General features: G+C 42.3%; 1 protein-coding gene across 1 annotated transcript; it reads right to left on the bottom strand.

The window, feature by feature from the left end:
* Nucleotides 1-2,637: 2,637 nt before the first annotated feature.
* LOC101443579 (lysosomal acid lipase/cholesteryl ester hydrolase-like) lies at nt 2,638-18,501 on the bottom strand. Its single transcript, XM_071215553.1, has 7 exons — nt 18,335-18,501; nt 17,043-17,147; nt 15,066-15,207; nt 11,700-11,845; nt 10,784-10,856; nt 4,209-4,280; nt 2,638-2,877 (listed from the first exon to the last, which is right to left on the bottom strand). The coding sequence occupies exons 1-7, from the start codon at nt 18,412-18,414 to the stop codon at nt 2,638-2,640; spliced, it is 858 nt and encodes a 285-aa protein (XP_071071654.1). The 5' UTR covers nt 18,415-18,501.
* Nucleotides 18,502-25,609: the final 7,108 nt, after the last annotated feature.

Genomic DNA, 25,609 nt, shown 5'->3' with positions numbered 1-25,609 from the left:
GCTTGCTTGTTGTGACTGTTTGGTATTGTTTGTGAATTCCAAAAGTAGATATTGTGTTATGGTTGTGAACTGTTCCTCTGGGCATATTAGATTATATTACAATCAGAGGTTTCACTTGGTTATTAAATCAAGATTAGGGCTTTTATTTGACCACATCATTAGGGCATGTAGGGTTGAGTCCCCAGCCCCTTGGTGGGAACAAAACACTCTCACATGGAAGGAAATACATGGAGAAGGAGAATACAGAAGCAGATATGCAGGAAGAGAGAGTGCTCAATAGACATGGCCCTGGGAAGAGAGATGAGCCTTAGGACAGCCTACAGCTGAGATTGGAAGAAACTGGGACCATGGAGCTTTAAGAGACAAGAGGAAGGCTCAACACTAGTGGACATCATCCACCACATTTCATTAACAGATGGTAACAGACTTTGGGAGAGAAAGTACCTCTTAATGGTACCTTGATTTGGACACTTTAGGGCCTTATAAATCTAAGTGTCTACCCCAAATAAATAGCCTTTTTAAAAGCTGACAGATTTCTGGTATTTTGCATCAGTTCCCTTTATCTGACTACTACAGTTGCCTCATCTCTACAGTGGAGGAGGAGTTTGACCAACAGTCCTCAAATCCACGGTCCTGCCTGCAGCCTACGGGTTACCTGCATAGGGCTTGAGGGCTGCCAAGTCTCCACCCACAGCCTCACTAACGTGGTGCCTGCAGGATAAATTATGAAGCTAGTGTTTCCAAACATCTCTAACCTTCCTTACTCTTGAGATGTGGTCTCCTCCCCAAGAGAGAGGAACAGATGATCATGAGCAGTAGCAGCAAGATTTACAATGAGTAAGGACTGGGGAAAGTTGAGAAAGAAGGATTTCAGTCCAGCCAAAAGGAATACGGAAGAATAAAAGTGAGATTTAATCATGGACAAACCGCATATATAAAATTCTTCAGGCCTGAGGCTCACTGACTTTTATTGAAAACTTTTAAGACACTTAAATGTTACAAAGTAGTAGTATTGTGCTTGCATATAATAACCAATACTAAATACTAATATTGCAGCTCAGGTAACTCTATCACAAAATCATCTGTCCACCTGAGAGTACTGTAAGGCAACATGCATGAAACGTATGTGAATATGGGCTTCCTGGCATAGGGATGCAAATCAGGACTAGAAATATGAAAACACAAGTATAAAAAGAAAACAAGACCCTGAATCTTGGTGTGAAAACTGTCATGGTCACATTTCTTTTGTGTAAAAGTAAACTTGGACGCTGTTCTCAAGGGTAGGACAGGGTTTTTCTACACCATGGCATCATTACTGAGATAGAGCAGCTGGTTAAAAGAAAACCAGCTGTTAACCAGTGATAAAATCTCTCCATGGGATTCAGTGCAATTAGTTTTCAAAGATTTCAGCAGATTATTTTACTTGGCCTGAGCCATTTAACCATTTACTAACTCACAGCTATCACAGGTTAAGTTTGATAAATAAAATTCATCATGGGATCTTTGTAACTGACTAAGCTGGGGATTTCACTGGATTTAACTCTGTACCTATGGAATAAGCATGAAAAAAGTATCACTTAGGTGCATAAATACAAATCTTTAGATGGGAAAGCAAGTAGATGAAAGCTATATACTTTTACACTGAGATTTTCTCAAGGTATTTATTTTCCAAATTCTACTCAATTTGTTCATTTTTTTAAAAAAGATATTACATTCAAAAAATATGAGGTCCCCATTCACCCCCACCACCCCACCCACCACTCCCCCCACAGTAACACTCTCCCCCATCATCATGTCATATCCATTGCATCTGGTGAGTACATCTCTGGGCATCGCTGCACCCTCTGTCCCATGTTCCACACCATAGCGCACTATTTCCCATGTTTCAAGGTATTTATTAATGAGCATCAGTTTAAAAAGCCAAACACGTTTTAATTTGCCTTGGGTGGAAGTAAAAAGCTAACACAGTGCATTTTAAATTGGAAGGATAAACTGAATGATTATTAAGTATCTTTTCACAAAGACTTAAAGAAACAATAGTATAGTTGCAAGGTTAATTCCTTAATCAGCTGGTGATTTTATTTAAACAAAATACAAAAATAGCTGGTGAGTTTCTAATTCTCATTGGAGAGAATTGGACATCTTCAAAGTCTCACAATGATCTTGGATATAAAAAAAAAAAAAAAAAAAAAAAACCTGGGAAAGAGCTCTACATTTTTTAAAAAAGATTTATTTATTTATTTATTTCTCTCCCCTCCCCTCCTACCCCAGTTGTCTGTTCTCTGTGTCTGTTTGCTGTGTCTTCTTTGTCCACTTCTGTTGTCAGCAGCACAGCAATCTGTGTTTCTTTTTGTTGCGTCATCTTGTTTTGTCAGCTCTACATGTGTGTGGCACCATTCCTGGGCAGGCTTTGCTTTCTTTCATGCTGCATACTCTCCTTATGGGGCACACTCCTTGCACATGGGGCTCCCGACCCGGGGGACACCCCTGCATGGCAGGGCCCTCCTTGTGGGCATCAGCACTACACATGGGCCAGCTCCACACAGGTCAAGGAGGTCCGGGGTTTGAACTGAGGATCTCCCATGTGGTAGATGGATGCCCTAACCACTGGGCCAAGTCCACCACCCTCTACATCTTTTAATTTTCCTCATATTTCCTCATTAGATGAATAATTTCATTATACAACCTCCAAGCGGCATCCAAACCCCAGATAAAGTCGACATGCTCCCATTCAGGAATAGTCTTGTGGTACACCAAGCGGGTGATCTGGGTCAGTAAGACATTGACATCATTGATGTCTGCAAGCACGTCATGTCCCCCATTCCAGCCTGCAGTCAGCACCAGCATGTCTTTCACATTGTAAGTGGGAGGGTAACTCTACAACTTAAAAAAAGAAACAGGGGAAGTTGGTTTTTTTAAATTTTCAAAATCACAAAGCAGAGTCTGCATTAAACATGTAGTCACTTTGATGTGAGAAGAAGAGATTAAGTTTTGAAAATCACTATCAGATTATCTTATCTATTACCATTACCAGAACAACCAAAAAACCCAAACCCACAGTGAAGGATAATGAATGCTAGTTATTGAGAGGCTACCATATGCCACATGGGGCACCATGTTGGGGCTGGGTCCCCTGTGAGAGGCGCAGCTCTCCCCACCTACCAGATGGCAGGTAGAGGAACCAAGGGCTTGGGAAGGTGCTTTGGCATTAAAGCCTCCCATGTTCTCCCTCGGGGATAGAAGGCAGGCTGTAAAAATTCTCTAAACATCAGTTTCCTCATCTGCACATCAGAGATAATCATACCTATGTTGATGTGGGCTATGGGTGGGAGGCTCTTTGTCTCTTCGGAGATAACCTAAGCTGTCTGTCCTGACTTGTGGTTGTGGGATGGTGAGAGGCTGCAGCCCTGCCCTTGGTAACCATGGCAATGACTCCAGCCCCAGGAAACAGTTTATCAATGCAAACTCTATAAACTTTAAATATTCAGGGGAAATGCAAACCAAATGTGCTACAAGCTTATCTAGAATGTATGAAGTCCATGCTAAAAGCTTACCTAGGATGTGGAAGATATATGCTAATTCAAGTCTATAGAGAACTGAAACAAAAGGACCATGTGGCCATTCCTCTCATATAAAAGGAATTTGAACATCTTGTTCGGGGCTCAGGTTCAAAATAAAAAGCTCCCGAGTCTGGCCAACCATCAATAAACCATTTTTCCTTCTCAAAATCATTCCTGATTCCTGGCCTTTCTATATGCAAATAATTGAACCTCTCTCAAATTCTACAACAATGTCACAGGAGGCAGGGGAAAGGCACCATACACTCAGCACTCAAAAATGGTGATTTTACCTGTATGTGGAAAAGGAGGCCTAGGCAATGTAATGTGGCCAAGGCCCCAGAGCCAGCAGGTCACAACCCTAGGATGGTCTGACTGCCAAGTCCGTGTCTGTAGTATGATGAAATGACACGTCACAGTGGAGATTCATATTTATTGCACATGACAGGGCAAGGAGGAGAGGCCCATCCCACAACACCCACCACAGGGCTTGTGTTGTTTTAGAATCAAATGAGGGAACACAAACGCATCCTGTCTAACTCTCCCAAATACTTCCCATAGTAATGACCCCCTATCAGAACCCAGTACCCCAGGCTGACTTCCTTAATGAGTTTTCAGGACCTATTTTATTCTGAAGACTTAAGACTTTACCTGGTTGTAGTGGAAATAATTCTTGGCACTGCTTCCCCAGTCAAAGGCTGGAAATCTTTGAGATTTAATAGCCTGAAAAGAAGCCAGTTTGGGAAAAAGTTATCTGATCCAGAAGAGATAACCTCATAGGTTGCCGGGCTTAGTCACAGCCTCAGAAATCAATTTTATATAGATACCCACATTTACTCTTTATTGCCAAACTGTAATTTAAAATTAAATAACTTTTTTTTGCTTTCCTTTATTAAATGATTCAATTTCTCATAGTATAATTGGAGAGTAGCTGTAATAGGGCACAGAAAGCAGCTGCAAACATATGCCTTGAATTACACTCGATCAATAGTTGCTTCCATTAAAAAGAGTCTGGAGGCTGGCAGAAGGTTTGCCCTCATGCACAACTGAGCAGAGTCAGAGAGACAGATAAAGCAGATACAACCCCCAGATATTGGTTCCTTTGAGGGCTAAAGAGACCCATGGGAGTTATGGTCATGGCCGATGGGGTTAACTACCAGGGCAGATGGCCCCTCTTTGGAAATGGTGTTTATGTGTGATGAATCTGGACTCAGATGGGATCTCCCTTCATAAGACTTTCATGCTAATGTGCTGGAGGAGCAGTTAATGTTGGGGTTTAAGATATATTTAGGGGATTTGAATCTCTGGACTGACAATGTGATAGCCAGATCCTGAGCCTCAACAGACTCCAGCACCTACAATCTGATTTATTGGACTTACCACACTCAGCTAAGATGGAGGTGAAGGACAACCACCACACCATGGAGCCTAGAGTGATTACAACTGAAAATGGGAGGATTGCATCCAGCATCCAGGTGGAATCTGAGCCTCCTCTTGACATAGAGGTGCAATGGACACAACCAATCCAGTGTCCACATAGAAGAGGTGGCATTGGATTGGGAAAAGTGGACATAATGGACAAAGGGTATGGGGAAAGGCAGGAAGAGATGAGAGGTGGAGGCGTCTTCGGGACATGGAGCTGCCCTGGATGGTGCTTCAGAGGTAATCACCGGACATTGTAAATCCTCACAGGGCCTACATGATGGAATAGAGGAGAGTATGGGCCATGATGTGAACCAATGTATATGAGGTGCAGAGGTGCCCAAAGATGTACTTACCAAATCCAATGGATGTGTCATGATGATGGGAACGAGTGTTGTTGGGGGGGGGGGGAGAGGGGGGGTGGGGGGGTGGGGTTGAATGGGACCTCACATATATATTTTTAATGTAATATTATTACAAAGTCAATAAAAAATAAAAAAATTAAAAAAAAAAATAGTTGCTTCCATTGGATGAACTTTTGATGATGTTTTCTGCTTAAATTATAATCTAACTTTTTCAGACAATAACTGTTTTACTTGGGAAAGAAAATATATATAGATACAAAACCATCATGTGTTCTATATACCCATCCTATGTGTTTAGTAATGCTATTCCTTTGTCAATAATGTAACACTTTTTCTTTTTTGCATACCAGAGCTGGTGTAATCACCAAATCATACTGCAGGTCTGTACAGCTTCCACAACTGGGGAGACTAAAGACATGGGATGATATCTTATTTACAATTTTAACGTATGCATATTTACAAGAGTTTGATATAAAACTATTAACAAAAAGTCACTTATTTTTAAATTTGGCATAATGCAAAGCCATAGTTCCCCCAGACCCTCAAGTTAAAAATATGTCATGAATTAAATTCATAACTGGCATTCCTAATGAATTGGAAACTCTGTGTAACCTTTGGCCACATGGTGGCGCCACATTAACTGTACAAAGAGAGCCAACCTTGCTTTCGATGTATGTGGTTTCAGTCCTCATCCATTGTATAAAATTCTACTCTTTGATATAATAAAAGATAGTGTGAGATCAGATACCACAGAGGATTGCTAAAAGAGAAGTTTTAGCATCTGCTTTTGTCATTTCAAATGACAGATATTAAATATGTGGCACATTTAACAAGCAGAAAATACAGATTTACAGCACCTCTTAGTGCACCTGTTCCCTCTCCAATTGTCAGAGAAAATATCTCCATGCGAGCTGTTCTTCTGCTGTACTCTCAGATATGAATTTACCACTTGGTCAAATCCTGTCTTTCAGCATTTATATAAAGCTGAGTATGAATATAAAGGAAAAACTTGCCTATAACTCAACTAAACTGAAACTTGAATTTGGTACCGAGGGTCATTTCAGGACTTCAAAAACTATCCATTTGAAAAGGCACCTCAGAAGGAGGGAAAAATGAATATGGAAAAGATCATTTCTAGCAACAGAAACACAGAAAGAAGTTAAAGTTCCTCACTAGATAGTTGGTTAATTGCATTATGTTACAATATGCACAAACAGTATGTTATGCCAAAAATAATAAATATGAATATGAAAAGACAGAAACACAAAACTGTTTCTACAGAATGTTTATAAATATTAAGTGGGAAAATGTCAGAAATTAAAACAGAATAGGTACATGGTTACACTTATGTAATAATCTTATGTGGCTGAAGAGCAGGAGAAAATAATTGTAATATTAGGATACACAGTTTTAAAGTGGGGTTTAGAAAGTTGTTTTTAAGTCTAAAAAGCTAATAAAAATGGGAATAGGCTCAAATTTTTTATACTACAATATGTATCGAAGTCTTAAAAATAGGCAAACACTAGGACACAGCTGTGGCTCAATTAGTTGGGCTCCCTTCTAACATATGGGAGGCCCTGGGTTCATGTCCCAGGGCCTCCTTGTGAAGGGAGGCTGGCCCACATGATGCAGACTGCCTCCTGACCTGCCAGCATCATAGAGAGCCAAATCAGCAAGGTGATGCAATGAAAAGGGAGACAAGAAAAAACACAGAAGAGCACCCGATGAATAAACACAGAGATCAGACAACAAGCAAGCTGCAAGGGTGGGGGGAATAAATAAATAAATACAGACACATAAGAATGCACAAGAATGGACACAGCAGACAGCAAGCAAAAAGCCACAAGTGGGGGGCGGGGATAAAAACAAATAGGCCAACTCTCTGATCACTATGTGTTCTTCTTCAAGTGTATCCTAAAAAAAGTAATCTGCCTAATGTATAAAGACATATCTATAATACAGTATAACACAATATATTCCCAGGATGGCTTGATATTACAATAGACTATAATGAGGAAGAGATTTTGGGGAGTGGTGAGGAGCAGGAGGGAGTGAGAGAGGAGGAAGAGGAGGATGAGGAGAAAAAAATTCATGCAATGGAAAACTTTCTCTGCATTAAAATATTTTTTAAATTTAGTTTTGACCTGGACATTCTCACCCCCCAGTGTCCATTCATGCCTTCCTGCTTTAAGGACTACTGTTGTAGAATTTGAGAGAGGTTTAATTATTTTCATATAGAGAGGCCAGGACTCAGGAAAGATTTTGAGATGGAAAAATGGTTTACTGATGGCCAGCCAAACCCCGGAGCTTTCTGTTTCAATCCCAAGCCCAGAACAAGATTTTTGAGTCCCTTTTGTACAGAGAGGAAAGGCCAAATGGTCCTTTTGTTTCAGCTCTCAGTAGGCTTGAATTAGCATATATCTTCTACATCCTAGGTAAGCTTTAAGCATGGACTTCGTACATTTTAGATAAGCTTTTAGCACATTTGGTTTGCATTTCCCCTGAATATTTAAAGTTTATAGATTTGCATTGTTAAACTATTTCCTGGGACTGGAGTCAGTGTCATGGCCACCAAGGGCAGGACTGCAGCCTCTTACCATTCTACACCCACAAGTCAGGACAGAGAGCTTAGGTTAAGGTTATATCTAAAGAGACAAAAATCCTCCCACCCATAGTCCAAATCACTAGAACTGCTCAGGCGTTCCCTGAACACCTGGCCACCCAGGTAGAAAGCACACCTCCCTCCCCCCTCACAACTAGGCATGGCCATCTGGCTCACTTCTGAGCTACCTCCTAAATGTCACCCCCTGGCCCTTTCTCGTTCCCCACTTCCTGTGCCTGGAACAGACATGGAGATGACCCAGCTTCACCCAGGCAGAGGAGGACAGCACCCAGGGGTGGCAGAGCTACAGGGTGGAGTACACTGGTCCCTGCATGACTTTGAAGCACACACCCACACCCCTCCACCACCACCCCAGACCGCTGATCTCCATATTATGAGAAAGAAAGAAATTGCTACACAGGCTGTATTTTTGGATCTCTGATACAGCAACTCAGCCTGTAACTAACAAATACAATGCTATTTCACTCAATAAAAAGGAATGTTAGAGAAAGTCTGTGTCCAAGGATCCTACTTTTGTAATGGGAATTATTATACCAAACAATTGTAAGATTATACCAAAATACTACCAGTGCCTACCCCTGGGTGGTACACACACAGGTGGTTTTTCTTCGTTGCACTCGTGTATTTTCTAAAATATCATAAGGTGTGTACATTATGTTAAATATCCTTTTTTAATGTTCTAAGAAATATTTCTTAGCAAGTCTTTTCCTTTTAAGCATTAGGTTGCAAGCAATGGAGTATATCAGAGTCACCTGGGTGTACTTATTAAAAATGCAGATCCCAGGGATACACCCCCTTGGAATTCTGAGTTTCAACAGATCTTGAGGAGGACCCAAGAGTCCGCATTTTCACCTGCACCTGAAGTATTTCTGACCAACAATAAAGATGTACTAGAACCAGCCTTCACACAGGAATGAGCACCTGGGCTTCAGGCAGGGCTCCAAGAGGGCCAGAGAGAGAAATGAGTCTGAGATCTGGGGCTCTTTGGAATTTGTCAGCTCTAAAGAGAATAACATTTGTAAACTAAATTTAACAGCCAAGTAAAGATGTAGGTTTTGGAAATGAATAACTGAATGTTAATTAATCAAGCAAAAAGAAAACTTCTGAATGTACTGTGAATAAAATGGCCTTTGAGGGCACCTCCCAACTCATACCACAGGAACCTCCAAAATCCACACCTGACTTGGGGCTCTCAGCCACCAACACCCAGGCCCCACCCACCTTCAGCAGCCACTCCCAGCAGGCACCAGGGCTGCCTCCTGGAGCAGCCTGACCAAGGGGTCCCAGACAGACAGGGTGGCAGCCTCTGGCCAACAGCCCAGAGGAGGCGGGATCAAGGAAAGGGTCCTGTGAAGTCACTCTGCCAAGCAGCTATTTTCCTGACAAAGAGATGACACAGAAGGCGCAAGGGTCAAGGGCAAGGCTGCCTTCTGCAGGGATTCTGGGCTTTGGAAATGGTTATGAAAGAAATTCCAAAGTAAGTAGATCCTAAAGTCACAAGGTCACAAGTGGGCAAGAGAGCTGTGCTGGGAAACTCAGCCTGCAACCCTGACTCCAGTCAGCTGCCACATAAAAGGGGTCAGAACAAGAGCAGGGCTCCTGAAAGCTAGGGGGTGGTCATGGGTACTTTGCCAAGGACCTGAGAATCGGGCGCTTGCTAAGGCCACTGAGCTAGAGCATAGCCCAGGCTGTGCCTTCAGTCAGCTGAGTCACTCTCCATGCATCATTAGGAGTGCATTAACTGCTCAGGTGACAGAATTTCACCCTTTCTGGCAAAATGCCCTGTAGGGGAAAGAGGGGAAAAGGCCCAGAAAAGGTAGAGGGAAAAAGATAAGGAAAATAAAGAAGAAAGAAAATATCCCAACTACAAAAAAAAAAAAAAAAAAAAAAAAAAGGTAGGGGAATTTTGGTGGTAGTTCTAGACAGAAAACAAGTGGCTGTAAACAGACGTGACTAAGAGAAAAGCAGGAGCCTGAATGAATGTGCGAATGTGAGGATTTTCAAAGGGTCAGGACTCCTTAAAAGGTGAAAGTGTGCTGTGCAGCATGTACTGCACTACTTTCCATTGCAGGTGCCCCTGGGCTAAACCTCAGCAATCTGTCACTGTGTCACTGACATCTGAAGAGTGGCTGACCTTCACTACAAGGAGCTGAAGCCTCACATGGCCCTTTCTGGTTCCTAAGTCCCAGGCAGACACTAAGAACAGGACTCCCAGGGGAGGATATTTCTGAGGCCACTGAGTTCACTAATGTGCTATCACATGGCAAAGGTTCCCTAATCTGATGAAGCAGAAGAAGATATTGGACAGCTGTTAGTTCATTTCTTAAAATACAGATTCTCAGTGCTCAGCAACCAAAGGGAGTGACAACTGATAGGTTAATAATAATAGGCTTAAGATGTCTATCTACTGATCTTCCAGGCATATTGTGCTTACAAGGTAAATACTGAAATAGAAGCTTCTATCTCCAAAGCTGCTCTAAAATCATGCTTTGTGAAGCAATATAGAAATAAAATAAATCTGAGACTCAATGAATAGTAGAAGATTGAAGAGAAGGGAAGAGAAAGGAAAAGAAATGAGTCGACACAATTACTGTTTGGTGAAGCCTCGCCATGGTGTAGTATGCTCCAGAGAGGGCAGCAAAAGCCAGACTAACTCAGTGAGGAATCCAGGACTCTGGGGAAGGAAACCAGCTCATATTTGTAAGGAGATTGTCCTTCTACTTGGAAAACTTTTGCAGAGAGGTACTGCATTGATTGCGCGACCTTTCTAGCAATGATGCTACACAAACCCCCAACATTGCTCCTGGAATATCTACCTGACCCCAGTTTAACACGTTTTGCACAGAATTTCCAGCAGGATAGTGTGTGGTATATACATCCACTCTAGACGGCAAAATAATAAGTTGAAATATGAAGGAAAACAGTATGAAGGTGACATCAATAATATACATATATTATCCTTTGAAACATTAAAAACTACAGAGTCATAACCTCAAATATATGAGAGATTATGGGTTGTAAAAATTTTCTCAGGTATAAATAAGTCCCATAAAATATTTACAACACACACACACACAGGGTATATAGGAAGGAAATGAAAGGCAACAACATAGTAATTGTGCAGCCTAATGGGTTGTGATTATAAAAATATTTTTCCTTCTTCATGCTTCTCTGAATTTGAACATTTTGAATACAATTGTCACCTTAGTTTTATCAGGAGAAAAAAAGAAAAAATAAATATTATTAAAAATCCGTGCCATCTTCACTCCAGAATTTTAAAAGCTGTTTTTGAAAATACAACATTACAAAATACAAATATATTTAGGAACACTATTATATTGCTGGCCAAAGGTTTGCATATTTTAAAAAATATATACATGCACATACAAACATATGTGCATTTATATGGAAAGTCATTCAAATTTAAACACACAGTAATATTTTAAAAGAAACAAATCATTAGAATATCAGAAAATAACTTGTTAGAAATCTTCTCATTCAATATTTCCATATAGATATGATGTAGGAAGGTGATAACTGCCTGCCTGATGACCACAGCAAAGAGCATTCTAGGCACCTCCTGAAATTACTCTCCCATCTCTGAAATGAAAAGCCCTTTGGAGCTCTAATGAGGTCGTCCCTGCCTCACCTACATCACCTATTCCAGAAACATTCACAGACAAAATGAAGTTACTGAAAGCTTAAAGTAGTCTTACTATAAACATACATACCATATTTAAATTTTTGTCATTAAATCCACACAGAACTAAAAGGAGATTTCCACAAAGCTCCTTCAGAATGACATGTTTGCAAATAAAGGTACTAAGCCACTTCAGAAATGCACTCAGGGGAAGAAATTCTTTGACTTCAAATAAATCCTATAAATGAGAAACAAACCCAAGAATATATCCAGTAACTCTTTCTGGTACAAAGGTTTCCATGACCCACCTTAGAAGCAGAGACCAGAGGCAAGGATATCCATGGATGAACTCAGGAGTAAAATGACAACCAGTGGAGATTCAAATAGGATACTGATGCCATAAGTTTACTAAGGCAAAATCTGATAATTTACCCCAATGTTACAGACATGTGCCTAAATTCTCCAAAGGAAGGAAAGGAGGCAGAAAATCTACTCATTTTACAGCTGCCTTCTATAGTGGGAAAGGGCCTTAATGCTCACTCATCCCAGAGCCAGCCCCAGACAGTTTTCACCTGACTGTGATGGACTGATCCTGACTTCTGAGAAAGACTTGAGGCTGTGACTGATTAGCAGTTTCTGCTCAGGGTACATTCACCTAGTCCAATCAGAGATCATTAGTCAAATCTGGCCCCCTACTTGTTTTTGAAAATAAAGTTTAATTGGAACACAGACACACTTAAGTATCTATGTATTGGCCCTCACTGCTTTCACATTACAACAGCAGAATTGAATCAGGGAAACATTACGTATGGCCCACGAAGCTGAAAGTATGTAGTATATTTACTCTCTGGCTGGTTACCAAAAAATTTGTCATCACCTGGTCGACATCATTACTGACCACTGGACACTGGACCTGTGCTCAAGTAGGTCCAGTGTAAATATTATGCCCCCAAGGTAGACCTCCCCACACAAGTAGAGTAGGAAACAAATCTACCTTATATTGAACCCAAACCCACTTATAATTTACACTCTTGCTCATTCCTACCCTCTGGATGGTCAAGCAGGAGTGAGAAATTCAAATACCTAAAAGGCAGCATGTAAATATAAATTAGTAAAAGTGTGAAGGGAAAATGCCACCTGCCTCAGTGTTTATGACTAGGGACGATTGACAACTGCAGTGTGCTCCATCTCAAGGGTGCAACTGCAGCAGGTTCTCTCCTGTCTGGGGATAGGACTATGGGCCCAGTGGTGCACAGCTTCTTCCTCTCCCCCCAAATTAATCAACTATTGAGATATTAAATATTCCACTTTTTAAATGGTGGTATTTAAATTTATAATATGTTACACATCATATTCAAACCTTCTTCAAGCAAACTTGCCCCATGTACATACAAGCTTGTGATTTCTAGGAAATCTGTCTTCTACAAGACACCCCATCAAGATCTAAAGACCAACACCAGGTCATCTTTCATTTTCCTATTTTTCAGGCTTATGACTGTAGAATTAGCTGGGGAGATCGAGGAAGCAAATTTGGCATGCAGAGGTCAAGTGACATGAAAAGGCATTTTTATAATTTCTTGCTTTGTGGGTACATAATGGTCACATGTGACAAAAACATGTCTGCGAGGCTCTCTGTTAAAACAAATAGAAAGAAAGTAAAAGAACACCAAGCATGGGAAGTGGATTTCACCTAACGGTTAGGGCATCTGCCTATCACATGGGAGGTCCAAGTTTCAAACCCAGGGCCTCCTGACCTGTGTGATGAGCTGGCCCACATGCAGTTCTATGTGTACAAGGAGTGCCGTGCCACATCAGGCGTGTCTCCCACATAGGGGACCCCATGCGCAAGGACTGCACCCTGTAAGGAGAGCCACCCAGCATGAAAAAAGTGCAGCCTGCCCAGGACTGGTTCCACCCACATTGAGCTGACAAAGCAAGATGATGCAACAAAATGAGGTACAGATTCTGGGTGCCACTGACAAGAATACAAGCAGACACAGAAGAACACACAGTGAATAGACACAGAGAGCAGACAACTTGGGGGAGCTGGAAGGAGAGAGGGAAAAAAAAGAAAAAGAACATCAAGCAAACAAGTTAATAAGATGACCCATCAATGACCTGAATCACAATAACTCATTTTCCATTTGACTGACATGGGATGTGAGGTTGACCTTGTACTTCAGTACAGCTACCCAGCACTAATGTGACAAACTCCACAAAATTACCCTGGAGGACAGAATATACACACATATAGTATAAGGTGAATTTTGCTTTTGTATACAGGTGATATGTATACAGATCTACACATACCAACTTTGATTTCTTTATAATTTGTGTTTTGAGAAAGAATTAGAATGAAAATTGAACATTCACAGAAGCAACATGCACTTGTCAGAGCAGAAAATTCAAGGCTTTTATGAATATTTCACCACTCACTTTGTCAATTTTCTGTGATACTACAAAGCACAATAGTCTGGAAGAGACAATCCCAAATCCAGGCTCTTTTGCCTACATTGGAACCTAGAGGGTGATTTGTGAAGGACACACATCCCCAGGCCCCACTGCAGATTTAAGAAAACACTTTCTCCAATGCAGAGAGAGAGTGAAGCAGGAGAACAAGTTTGTGTTTTTTCACACTGCTAATTCATACTCTCCAGGAATTGAGGTATTTGGGAATTTTTATTGTTATGAAGACCCCCCAGAATGGGGAAATGAGTTGCTCATAACCTGTTGTTCAGGGATGAAATTGGTAGAGCCACTCTGAAAGGTATATGTATTTAAGAAAAAACATTGTATTAGTCAGCCAAAGAGGTGCTGACACAAAACACCAGAAATCTGCTGACCTTTATAAAGGGTATTTACTTGGGGTAGGAGTTTACAGATACCAGGCCATAAGGCATAAGTTACTTCCTTTAGCAAAGTCTGTTTGTGCATCTCGGAGCAAGATGGCTGCTGATAACTGCCAGGGTTCAGGCTTCCTAGCTCCTCTCTTCCCAGGTCTTGCTTCTGTCCAAGTTCAGGGTTTTTCTCTTCCTGGGGCTTCCTTCTCTTTCTTCTGTATACTTACTTCCTGGGTCTCCAGCTTAAGATTTCAGCATCAAACTCCAACATCAAAAAGCTTCTAGCATAAAGCTCCAACTCTAACCTTTGTCATGCCCCTTTAATCTGTGATTCTCCACCCTCCCCTATGAGGGGACTCAATACAATACTGATGTGGCCCAATCAAAACCCTTGTGATAATTTAATCATGTCCAGGTACAAAACAATGTACAAACATAATCTAATATCTATTTTTGGAATTCATAACTATATCAAACTGCTACAACCATGAAGAGAAAAAACCCTTCTGTTTTATTGACAACAAAATGAAGAGAGGAAGGCCTATATTTCCCACCACTGGTCAATTCTTCAAATCTGTAATGGAAGTTTCTGGGCAGTGGGAGGAGTGATCAATGTACTTTGAGGAGAAGCTCTGGAAATTTTCCTAATATGATTAAAGGGCTAGTGTTGAATTTGACTGAAGCCACAGGAGCCAGGGCAAAAAACATTTTAATCCTTTTGACCAGCCAAGGGATCCATGAAAATGCTATAAAACCGATGCAAACAAAAGAAAGAAAATATGAATTCCATGTTGAGAATCTGTTGGAAAAGGCAAGGGCTGCCCTTTTGTGTCATGCTCTAGAGAAAGCATGAGAACCCTGCCAGCAGTGCTGCAATCAGGGAGCAAAACACTTGAAATGGGGCCCATTTGAATTTCTATGTGCAAAAACACTAAGATTAAACATGTAAAACAAATATTTTTAAAGGGCTTATTCCAAATCTCAACCTAGATATGCACTGAAAGAAATCCAGATTGCCTGAAGCAGAAGACGTTCCCTGTTCCTTGAACAATTTGAACCTTGCCATGTAAAGTCCATCCCCAACAGCTCCACCTGACCATCTTCCTCCCCCACTCCCCCTTCCTTCCATCCCTAAGGACTAGCAGGCCCTTCAGTTATGTAATCACCTAAAAAGGAACTCATACAAATTTAGAATCTGTAGCTTTAAAATATTTCTTAGCTTACTTTCAGGCCACTTCCAGCCTTAAACTATATCCTAGAATGTTACCTGACAAAGAAGTGGGCAAAGGACACAAGTAGATAGGGCAAAGAAGAGAGCCTAACTCCATTCCTAAGAAATGCAAAAATATTCAAGTTCCTTTTTGGTTTTACCCTTCCAAATTTGCAAAGAATGTTTGGAGATGGTGAGAGTGAGGCAATTTGACTGTACATACCAAGACACTGAAAAGCATTTGTACTTGCAGTATAGTAATTCCTCTAGAACTTATTCTAAGGAGATCATGCAACGTGACCACAAAGCTGCTACATACAGTAAACATTCTAAATATACTACAGAAAATGGAGAATTAAATTATGGGGCAGGTCTCTAAGGTCTTAACAAAGTTAAGAGTTTTGGGTTCTGATGCTCTCATATTAGAATTTGTTGATAGAATCATGGGTATTTTCTATTTTCTTTAAACTTTGCTTTCTTTAAATGAACACCTTAATTTATAATCACCATAAATAAAAAAATGCATGTAAATTTTAAAAACCATTTTTAAATAATGGCACTATAACCTGGCAATCTTGCAGCTAGTTTGGTTCCTTTAATGTTAAAGGTCAAAGTATTATCTTGTATATATATTTTTAAATCTGTGAACTTATAAAACTTGTTTTCCACCTTCCAATATTCCTATATATTGCTTAGTAGTAAAATATGCAATATATAATAGGCTCATCCAATTTCAACAAAGTCATACACAATGTTTATCCATTTTTATTATAATCTGAATTTGTAAAGAAAACCAAATATTAACAAAATTCCTTGCCCTATTTGTTATTTCTGCTTGGCATAAAACAGCAACAACAACAAACAAACTTGTATGTGAACTAACATTATTTCTTTATATTTTACTTTTAAGAACAAATGCAGGGAAGCAGATGTTGGTCAAATGATAGAGTCAAATGATAGGAGGTCCAAGGTTCGAAACCAGGGCCTCATGGCCCGTGTGGTGAGCTGGCCCATGTGCAGTGCTGCCATGAACAAGGAGTGCCATGCCATGCAAGGATGCATGTCATGTATAGGGGTGTCCCATAAGCAACGGGTATGCCCCACAAGTAGAGGCGCCCAGCATGAAAATAGTGCAGCCAGCCCAGGAATTGAGCCACACACACAGAGAGCTGATAAAGCAAGATGACACAACAAAAAGGGAGACACCACTTCCCGGTGCCACAGAACACAGAACACACAGCGACTGGACACAAGAGAGCAGACAGCAGGGGGTGAGGGGGGGAGGGAGACAGACTTTAAAAAAAATTTTAAAAAAAGAACAAATGAAAGCTCTGCAATAAAAGTAAGACATTATATAAACTTTCCACCTTCATTACATACCTATTGTGGTGCCTTGAGAATGAGCCACATAATACAATTGTTCTTGACCAGTTTTATTCAAAACATAGTTAACTGATGCTGGTAAGTCATAGTTGGCTATTTCATCATAACTACAATCCAAAAAGGTACTGATTCATTGAAATATTACATACAAATAGAGCAGCATACAAACAATACCAGCATATATATAAAGAATAATCACAAACTGAACACATCTGGACAATCCAGCTTGGAGCAGAGGAAGCAGAACATTACCAGAAGCCCAGAAGTTCCCTTGAGCCCCCTTCCTGTCATGCTTCCCAAAGGCAACTTCTATCTTAATTTTTCACAACAAATATAGTTTTATCATTCTTGGAAATTTTATATGCATGGAATTATACAGGAATTATTCCTCTGTATCTGACTTCAACCATGTCATATAGTTATGGGTTGTTAGTTCTCATTCCAGTGTGAGAATATACCACATTTTAATTTTCCAGTCCACTGCTGATGGGCATTTGGGTAGTTTCCAGTTTTTCACTATTGTGAACAGTGCTACAAGAAACATATTCCTGTTGTGTCTTTACGTAAAAACTCTCATGCTTGTGTTTCAAGTCCTCAGCAAGTGTGGTTTGGCAGATGGGAAGCAAGCCTGGAGGAGACCATAGAGCTTCCTTCTCTAATGCGTTGTCCTGGGCACGGGACTCTGAAGCCCTGCAAGTGAGTAGTGCACACATGAGTGAGTGTCACCCGCGATGGAAAAGCCAGCTGTTCATAAGCACTTATGATGGGCCAGTCTCTGTGCCAGATGCTTCTCACATATATTCTGTAACCTCACAATTACCTTATGAGGTAGGTGTTTATTATCCCCATCATCAGATAAGGAAACCGAAGCACAGAGGACCTAGGTAATGTGTCCAATGTCATATGACTATTAATTGCTAGAGAGAAAGAAGAGAATTTCAGAGGTGAGCATTTCTGGAATGAAGAAAAATGAACATTTGGAATACATATTTATGGAGGAAGGGGAAGGGGATAAAATTCACCCAGCAGCCTCCAAACCAGTAGGAATGACAAAATGACTCAAGAATTCCTAACTCCTGAACACGTCGAATGCCTATGATGTAATTATTTATCTTTAAAGCCCTCTACTGCTATTTACTCAAATAAGGAGGTTAAAATCTTTCAAAAGACATCAGTTTCTCCTCTCCTAAGAGTTCAGAGTCACACTCTATCTGCCTTCACTGCTGAAATCCCCACACATCTGAAATAAGGGCATGAAGGAAAGAGGCCCATGTGGTAATCAAGTCAAATATACCTGAAAGCCCAAAATTCATCCTGAGAAACTGAAAGAGTCCTGTGTTTCTGAGACCAGGTGTTTCCTCGGCTGTTCCCCATCCACACGTCAAAACCAGCATCCGCGAGAATGAAGCCCAGGCTGCTGTTGGCGAGGTTAGAGACCCAGATGCTGGAATCTGCATGGAGGCCATGCTGCAGAAACACAACTGGCTTGGGACCTGAAAGACACTCACATTTAACAGCAGCACCAAGCTTCAAAGCAAATGTGATATACTGCTAAATGGATCATTTATAAAAGATTCCACAAATAATGAAACAGAAACAAATTAAACTATTGAGATAGCAATGTACTTCTACATAACATTAGTAAGAATGTTTTTAAACAGTGCTGACAGGGCGGCAGGGAAACTAGACTATGTTTACATGCCTAGAAACAAGACACACTGGTTTGTTAATTTTTTAATACATTTTTAAGAACTTATAAATGATGTCTATAATTTGATCTAGTAATTGGATTTCTGAAAATGAATTCTAGCAGAATAAACCAAAAGTAAGAAAGCACAAGTTCATAAGTATTAATTCACTTGAATATTCATATACATATTGTATATGTGAATTAATTTTCTTCTCACCTGTCCCTGAGACACTGTAACATAGTGGAAGTAACACAGACTTGGGAGCCAAGAAACACTGTTTCATCCAGAAGAATAGGGCCCTTGGCAGGAGGGAGATGCGGTGAAGTACTAATTCTATTAAGCATCATGTGCCATCCACAAGGATAATATTAAATCCTAGGGTAGAAAATCAGTGAAAACCTGGCACTAATTGCTTGATTGCATGAAGGCAAGAATGTGTAGAAGACACGAGGGCATGGGAAACAGGCCTCCCTCCTGTCTGCCAGTTCTCTCACTGCTCCCAGCAAGCACTGAAGGAAGGCAAAATATAGCTCTTGCACATCTCAAAACCCATCAAGGATTTAAGGATTTGCTTGCAAAAGAAGATCTCTGTGGGTGGGTTACACCCTCTGAATTCACATCTTCTAGTCCTGGGTTCTTAACAATTTTTGTTCCACAAACCCCTTTGCCAGTCACTGCTGTAATTTATTCACTGCATACATTCATAAGTGAAGGAAATGCTAGATTTCAGTTAGAGGCCAGAAAAATAAAGTAAAGAAGTTGATTTACTTTTTTTTTTTTAGATTTTTATTTATTTATTTATTTCTCTCCCCTCCCCCCCCACCCTGGTTGTCTGTTCTCTGTGTGTATTTGCTGAATCTTCTTTGTCTGCTTCTGTTGTTGTCAGTGGCACGGGAATCTGTGTTTCTTTTTGTTGCATCATCTTGTTGTGTCAGCTCTCCATGTGTATGGCACAATTCCTGGACATGGTGCACTTTCTTTCATGCTGGGTGGCTCTCCTTATGGGGCACACTCCTTGTGCATGGGCTCCCGTACATGAGGGACACCCCTGCATGGCAGTGCACTCCTTGCACACATCAGCACTACGCATAGGCCAGCTCCATACGGGTCAAGGAGGCCCGGGGTTTGAACCACAGAACCCCCAATGTGGTAGATGGATGCCCTAACCACTAGGCCAAGTCCACCACCTGATTTACTTTTTCAATTCAAGTTCATGGAACCCTGGTTAAGAACCCATGTTCTGGTGAATTGTTGTATTGAATGTGTTCTCAACTTGCTGAGACAAGCTGACTGAAAAGATAATCAGTTATTATTGAGTGCTTATTTGCTGTAGTTAGTGAGCTGAAAATCCTGTGAAGTTGGTCCTATTCCCAATTAACAGAATGAGGAATTGTGCCTAAGAGATATCAAGCAACTTGCCTAAGGTAGAATTAGAGCTAGTAAGAGGGGAGTTGGGGATTTGAACCCAAATATATCCCATGCCAAGGTCTTTGCTTTTAACCACTTTGCTATAGGAAAGAAGGTTTAACAAGAGAAAGAAGTCAACATAGAACATACAGAAGGGCTCCAGGGAATGATGGGCCAACAGAGGAAAGCTATTTTAGAGGGATGTGCATCAAGGACTTGGAAGAAAATAATCTCTTGTAGGTGGAGGAGATAGAGAATGAAGGCAGGGACACCAACCTTGACACTGCCTGCCTGACCCTGCCCACCCGGGCAGTTCTTTTGAGGACCAGCCTACTGCATGCACCCCAGCTGCACAAGGCCTAGCTTTGTCTGAGCAACAAAACTGACAAGAAAAGGGCTCACCCCTCAGACGTGCTCTAGGAAGACTGGAAGCTGACAGCAAGGCCTAGAAGGATCACTTCTTGGTCCAGAGATGGCAAGGTACCTTGTCCAGGTCATGTAAGTCATTAGTACAGAGCTGGCAAAGAGAAGCAGTATGACCACCTGGCTTGGCCCAATGTGGGTGGAGGTGAAGAGACCATTACTCAGGCTCCAAAACTAAATCTGCTGTAGCCACAAGCCACAGGAGGAAGTTGATTGGGTGAGTGGGTAAGCTCCTCCTGCCTCCCAAGCTCCTGCCCTTCTCCACCACAACACTTGTCTCAACAAGCCCCCACCATGCTCTGAAAAGATTGAAAAACCACATTGTGCTCCAGGGAAGAACCAAAAGGAAAAATAAGCAGTAGGTCAAGAGTAGGGGCAAAAATACAGCTGTTGGCATGAGCCAGGCCTTGGCTTTTACTAGTTGTGAAGTTTGTAGGAGTTATTCAACCTCTCTGAAACACAGGTATTATTTCCTAAAGGGGGGCTTGATACAGTGCCTGATACCTATAAAAGATTTAAAACACAAAAAGTCACTGATGATCATAATAAATATATAATACATAATAAAATAGTATTAGCACTATAAAGAGAGATAAAATGAAGTGACATTTTTTAGCTCAGAAAATCAGAGTAACATAAGACCACACCAAGTGTTGACTATGTGTTAGGCTCCCTGTAAGGACTTTCATGCATTATCTCCATAAGCCACACGACAAGCTTCTGATTTGGCACAATATGCTGAATCCTGGACCCCCAAAGATGTCCATTCCAAATCCCAGGAATTAGTTCCATGGTAAAAGGGACTTTGCGTATATTGTTCACTTAAGGATCCTGACAAGAGAGCATTCTGGGATGTCCAGAAGGACTCATTGTAATCACGAGGGTCCTTATGAGATAAAGGCAAGAGGATCAAAGTAAAAAAAATGAGCTGTGACAATGAAACCACAGCTTGGAATGATGGTCTACAAGCCAAGGAATATGTGCAGTCTCTACAAGCAGGAAAAGACCAGGGAACAGGGTCTCCTCCAGAGCCTCCAAAAGGAACACAGCCCTGCTGTCACCTTGATTTAGGACTTGTGACCTCCAAATGTTAGATGATAAATCTATGTTTAAAGCCACTGAGATTGCAGTATTTTTCCCAGCAGTGCAAGGAAAACTAATACAACTGGAGACCAGTTTGGACCCCTATTTTGCAGATAAGGATTCTGAGGATCAGAAGGGATAGATAAGCTGTCCACGGTTAAGAAGCCAGCAATGGTGGAACCAAGATTCCGATGCAGGTGGCATGACTCTTGGAGCTGGCTTTAACTACATGATTGCATGGCCTCCCCAAAGAAGAGAGAGGCTGGGGAGTGTCTTCAAGGGGTGTCAGATCCCCACAAATCCCTCTCAGCCTCCTTGCCTTGATCTACCCTCAGGGTTCTTAAATGCTGACATTCCCTGTGTGGGCATGAGGGGACAAAGACCTTTATGAAGCTATGAGCTATATCTTGGGTGGTCAAACATTTTTCAGAGTCTACCCAGTAGCTTCTATCCTGGCTGATCACCAGACCCACCTGGGCAGCTTGGTAAGTACTCAGCTTCCTGAGCCCATGTCGAGAGGATCATAGATGAGGTCCAAGAATCTGTAGTTTCAAAGTAGTACCCCAGGGGATTCTGATGCAGCCGAGGTCTTTATCTTGCCTGGAATCACAGCTACCTGCACAGTCTGACAGCCCACGTTCATGTGCTCTCAGATAGCACAGGAAAAGGCCTGCACCTTGCTAATTTAGGAGGAGCCTTATAACACACAGCCTTCTAGAAGAGCTTGGAAGATATGCTGTAAGTAGCTTAAGGGGTCTCTTAACCCCTGCAATGGCAGGATCTACACAAAAATGAAAACAAGGATGTTGCTTATGGTTCACACACATTCTTATTACTTTGTGTTGAGAAATTCAATGATTTGTCCCAGGACAGACCTCTCTCCAATGGTCTGTGAGTCTCAACAGTTCAGGAAGGCTACATATCTATCAAAGTAGACACTCAGCTCTGTACAAACCCGAAGGTCAAGGGCTGGTCCAACCATTCCTAAGACAGGCTAAGAAGGAGGCTAGTGAATTCACTTTTACAGCCTAATTCTAATTTTGAAGAGGTGGCCCAAAAAACCAGCTAAAAACACTATAAATTGCGGCGGCTTGCTCGGTCGGTAGAGGTGGGGTCTGGCTGCGGACGAGGGGTCGGTCCAGCTCTGGATGAGGGGTTGGTCCCACTTGGGATGAGGGGTCGGTCCCGCTTGGGACGAGGGGTCGGTCCGGCAGCAGACGAGGGATCGGTCTCACAAGGGGTTGCGTGGTTCGGCTGACGGGGTCGCCCAGCGAAGCCGGCGACGAAGGGGTCACCCGGCGAAGCCGGCGACGAAGGGGTCGCCCAGAGAAGCAGGCGACGAACTGGGGACAAGGGAGGCCAGGCCCTTGTTGGGGGCTCTCAGGACTGGAGGGCGCACGGCAGAAGAACTACCGCGGAGACAAGGTAAACATGCAAGTCCACTTCACTGAGGGAGGGGCAACAGTTTTATAGGGGCTGGGGAAGGCTGATTGGTCGAAGCCACACCCTGTTCTGATTGGTTGCCGGCGAAAGGTCAGTGGGCGGTACTGGATGGGGGAGGGGTGGTGGTTAGGGATTGGCTGTCGCTGTTGCTGGGGGAAGGGGCAGGGTTTAGGGATTGGTGGCTGCTGTTGCTGGGGTAGAGGGCAGACTTGAGTTTCCCGCCCACGCCTGGCTGTTGCTGCTGTCGGGGGAGGGGAAAAGGGCAGACTGGAATTTTCCGCCCTGCGCCTGCGCAGGGAGAAGGAAGAAGAAGGGTGCCGCCCCACAGGCATTGTGTGGCGCCATCCGGGAGGAGGGGTGGCCGCGGAAGCACGGCTGCCGAGAAGGGGAGACCCGAGGGCACTCTGCGCCCATGCCGAGCTTCCTTCAGGGGTGGTGGTGAGTCCGACCAGCCACCCTATTATGGGGGCAGCGGCTTGGCCTACCGCAGCTGCTCCCCTGCCAGGCCAGCAAACCACACTTCAGCCCGAGGGGTGACCGCAATAAATGAATAAGTGTGGTGAGAAGCCTCAGATGTGAGCTCTGGTACCTAAGGGGATTCCTCAGCCTGTCCCACGTACTCAAGGTGAAATTTTGACAACTGGTGAATTGTCCTTATTACTAGTGTTTAGCCTAACTTGCCAAGCATGTGCAGACACTGTATGGTTTACTTTAGAAGGAAGATGGTATAAGCAACTGGCTTTGAGGATGAGGCTACTCAGGCCTGGAGACAGAAAGTAACCTGCCCTGAAGCCCTGGGCTAGGAGGGAGTCAGAGTTGAACCTTGAGCCTCGACTTTTCAAAGCCCTTGCTTTAACCACTGGTCTTTTAACCACTGGAGTAAATGAGAAGGAAAAGTGTATCTCTAAATCTCTTCTGGCTAGAAACGTAAGAGGAGCCTATCCACCAGGCTACAGGGTGGCTCTACCAGGGCAATGAGCAAGAAAAGTTCTAGAGGCTGGCAACTTAGTCCAGTGCCCGTGTGAATCCTGTCTTCACTACCAACCAAGTTAGACAAGTTATTTAGCCCCTGGAAAGCTTGGTTTTCTCATCTATGAAATAAGGAAAGTAAGATAATTATGTCGAGTTGTCTGAGAACTGATTTAACAATCTCCACTGACCCCAGAGCCCATCACTTCACACTTACAAAGCACCTTTCAGGAGTCTGCACCCTCTGCTGCTTCTTGCAGCCCCATCTTACACAGTCATCCTGCTGCAAAAGATGACCCTCTGCAGGAGTGAACACAATGGCACCTGCACCACAGAGCAGGGAAGGAAACCATCCCTCTTTGGAGTGCTTGTCTCCCCACCACCAGCCAGGGCCAACCTGATCATTAAACTCCATGGAGGGAGTGATTTGGTCTGTCTTCTTTCTGACTGTGCCCATAGCATTTAACTCAGAGTATGGCACATGGTGTGAAAGAAGGAAGGAATAAATGATGACTGAAAAAAAATTACATTACTTATTGTCCTTTGTCTTCATTAGGTTTCTGAAGAGTGCCATGATAAGACTTGTGGTTAGGCTTGCCATGCACAGAGGCTGGTACTTGATAGGAGGGTTACAAATATCTCCCAGTCTCTGCCTTCAAAATTGCTGTAGGGAGAAGTTTAGGGGAAGGAGAAGTACACAAACAAGTTAACTCTGAAGCAGAAAAAGAGAAGCATCTCAGGAGGCATTCATTTGATCAGAGGAAGGGATTTCCTCTTCACTTGAGCAATCAGGGAGAGTTGGCATTCAATCTGAGCCTGGAAGGATGGAAAGAATTATTATTTTTAAAAAGACAAAGTCTTTCTGCTACCTTTCCAATCCACCAAATTGTGCACATAAACATCCTGGGTGATGTGAGAGAACTGCCAGATTATCATGCTGTGCTTCCAAATCATTAGCTGGTTTCTAACTGTGATGATGAAGCATAGCTACATTGGCAAATTTGAAATCATTTATGATCAGAAGGCTGGGAAAATTGTTGTGAAACTGACAGGCAGGTTAAACAAGTGCAGAGTGATTAGCCCCAGGTTTGATGTGCAACTCAAAGATCTGGAAAAATGGCAGAATAATCTGCTCCTATCTGTCAGTTTGGTTTTATTGTACTGATGACATTGACAGGTATCATGGACCAAAAAGGAAACTAGATGAAAACGCACAGGTAGGAAAATCCTAGTATATTTTTTCCCTGGTGTGTAATACAAACATACAAATAAAATGCCTCAGCTGTGGGAAAAATGATAGGATTGAGGATGGTAGGTATCGTCCCAGTGGTGTGTCACCATAAAGCTGGGCGTGCACAGCAGCACTCCATAATAAAGTGGAAGTGGTCTATATGAGATAGGGATCAAGTGGGTCCGGAAGGCATGAGTAAGTTACATGAGGAAGTAGCACAAATGCCCATGGTCACCACCCCTGCCATGTTACCTTCTCTTTCCCAGCCCACAGCTTTGAAATCTTGGGGAATCCCTTACAATCAGTTGACTGAGGAAGAGAA

The sequence above is a fragment of the Dasypus novemcinctus genome, chromosome 6, assembly GCF_030445035.2.
Source record: "Dasypus novemcinctus isolate mDasNov1 chromosome 6, mDasNov1.1.hap2, whole genome shotgun sequence".
NCBI lineage: Eukaryota > Metazoa > Chordata > Mammalia > Cingulata > Dasypodidae > Dasypus > Dasypus novemcinctus.
This window is presented reverse-complemented; position numbering and strand designations above follow the sequence as displayed.

Bases quoted from the DNA above. Each gene is read 5' to 3' on its own strand.
- LOC101443579 (XM_071215553.1), bottom strand. From the start codon at position 18,414: ATGGGGAACAGCCGAGGAAACACCTGGTCTCAGAAACACAGGACTCTT. The intron at 17,148-18,334 runs GTATATTTGACT...TTTGGATTGTAG, and splicing joins GATGAATTTTGGGCTTTCAG to TTATGATGAAATAGCCAACT. The intron at 4,281-10,783 runs GTAGATATTCCA...GCTTCTTTTCAG, and splicing joins ACGTGTTAAACTGGGGTCAG to GCTATTAAATCTCAAAGATT.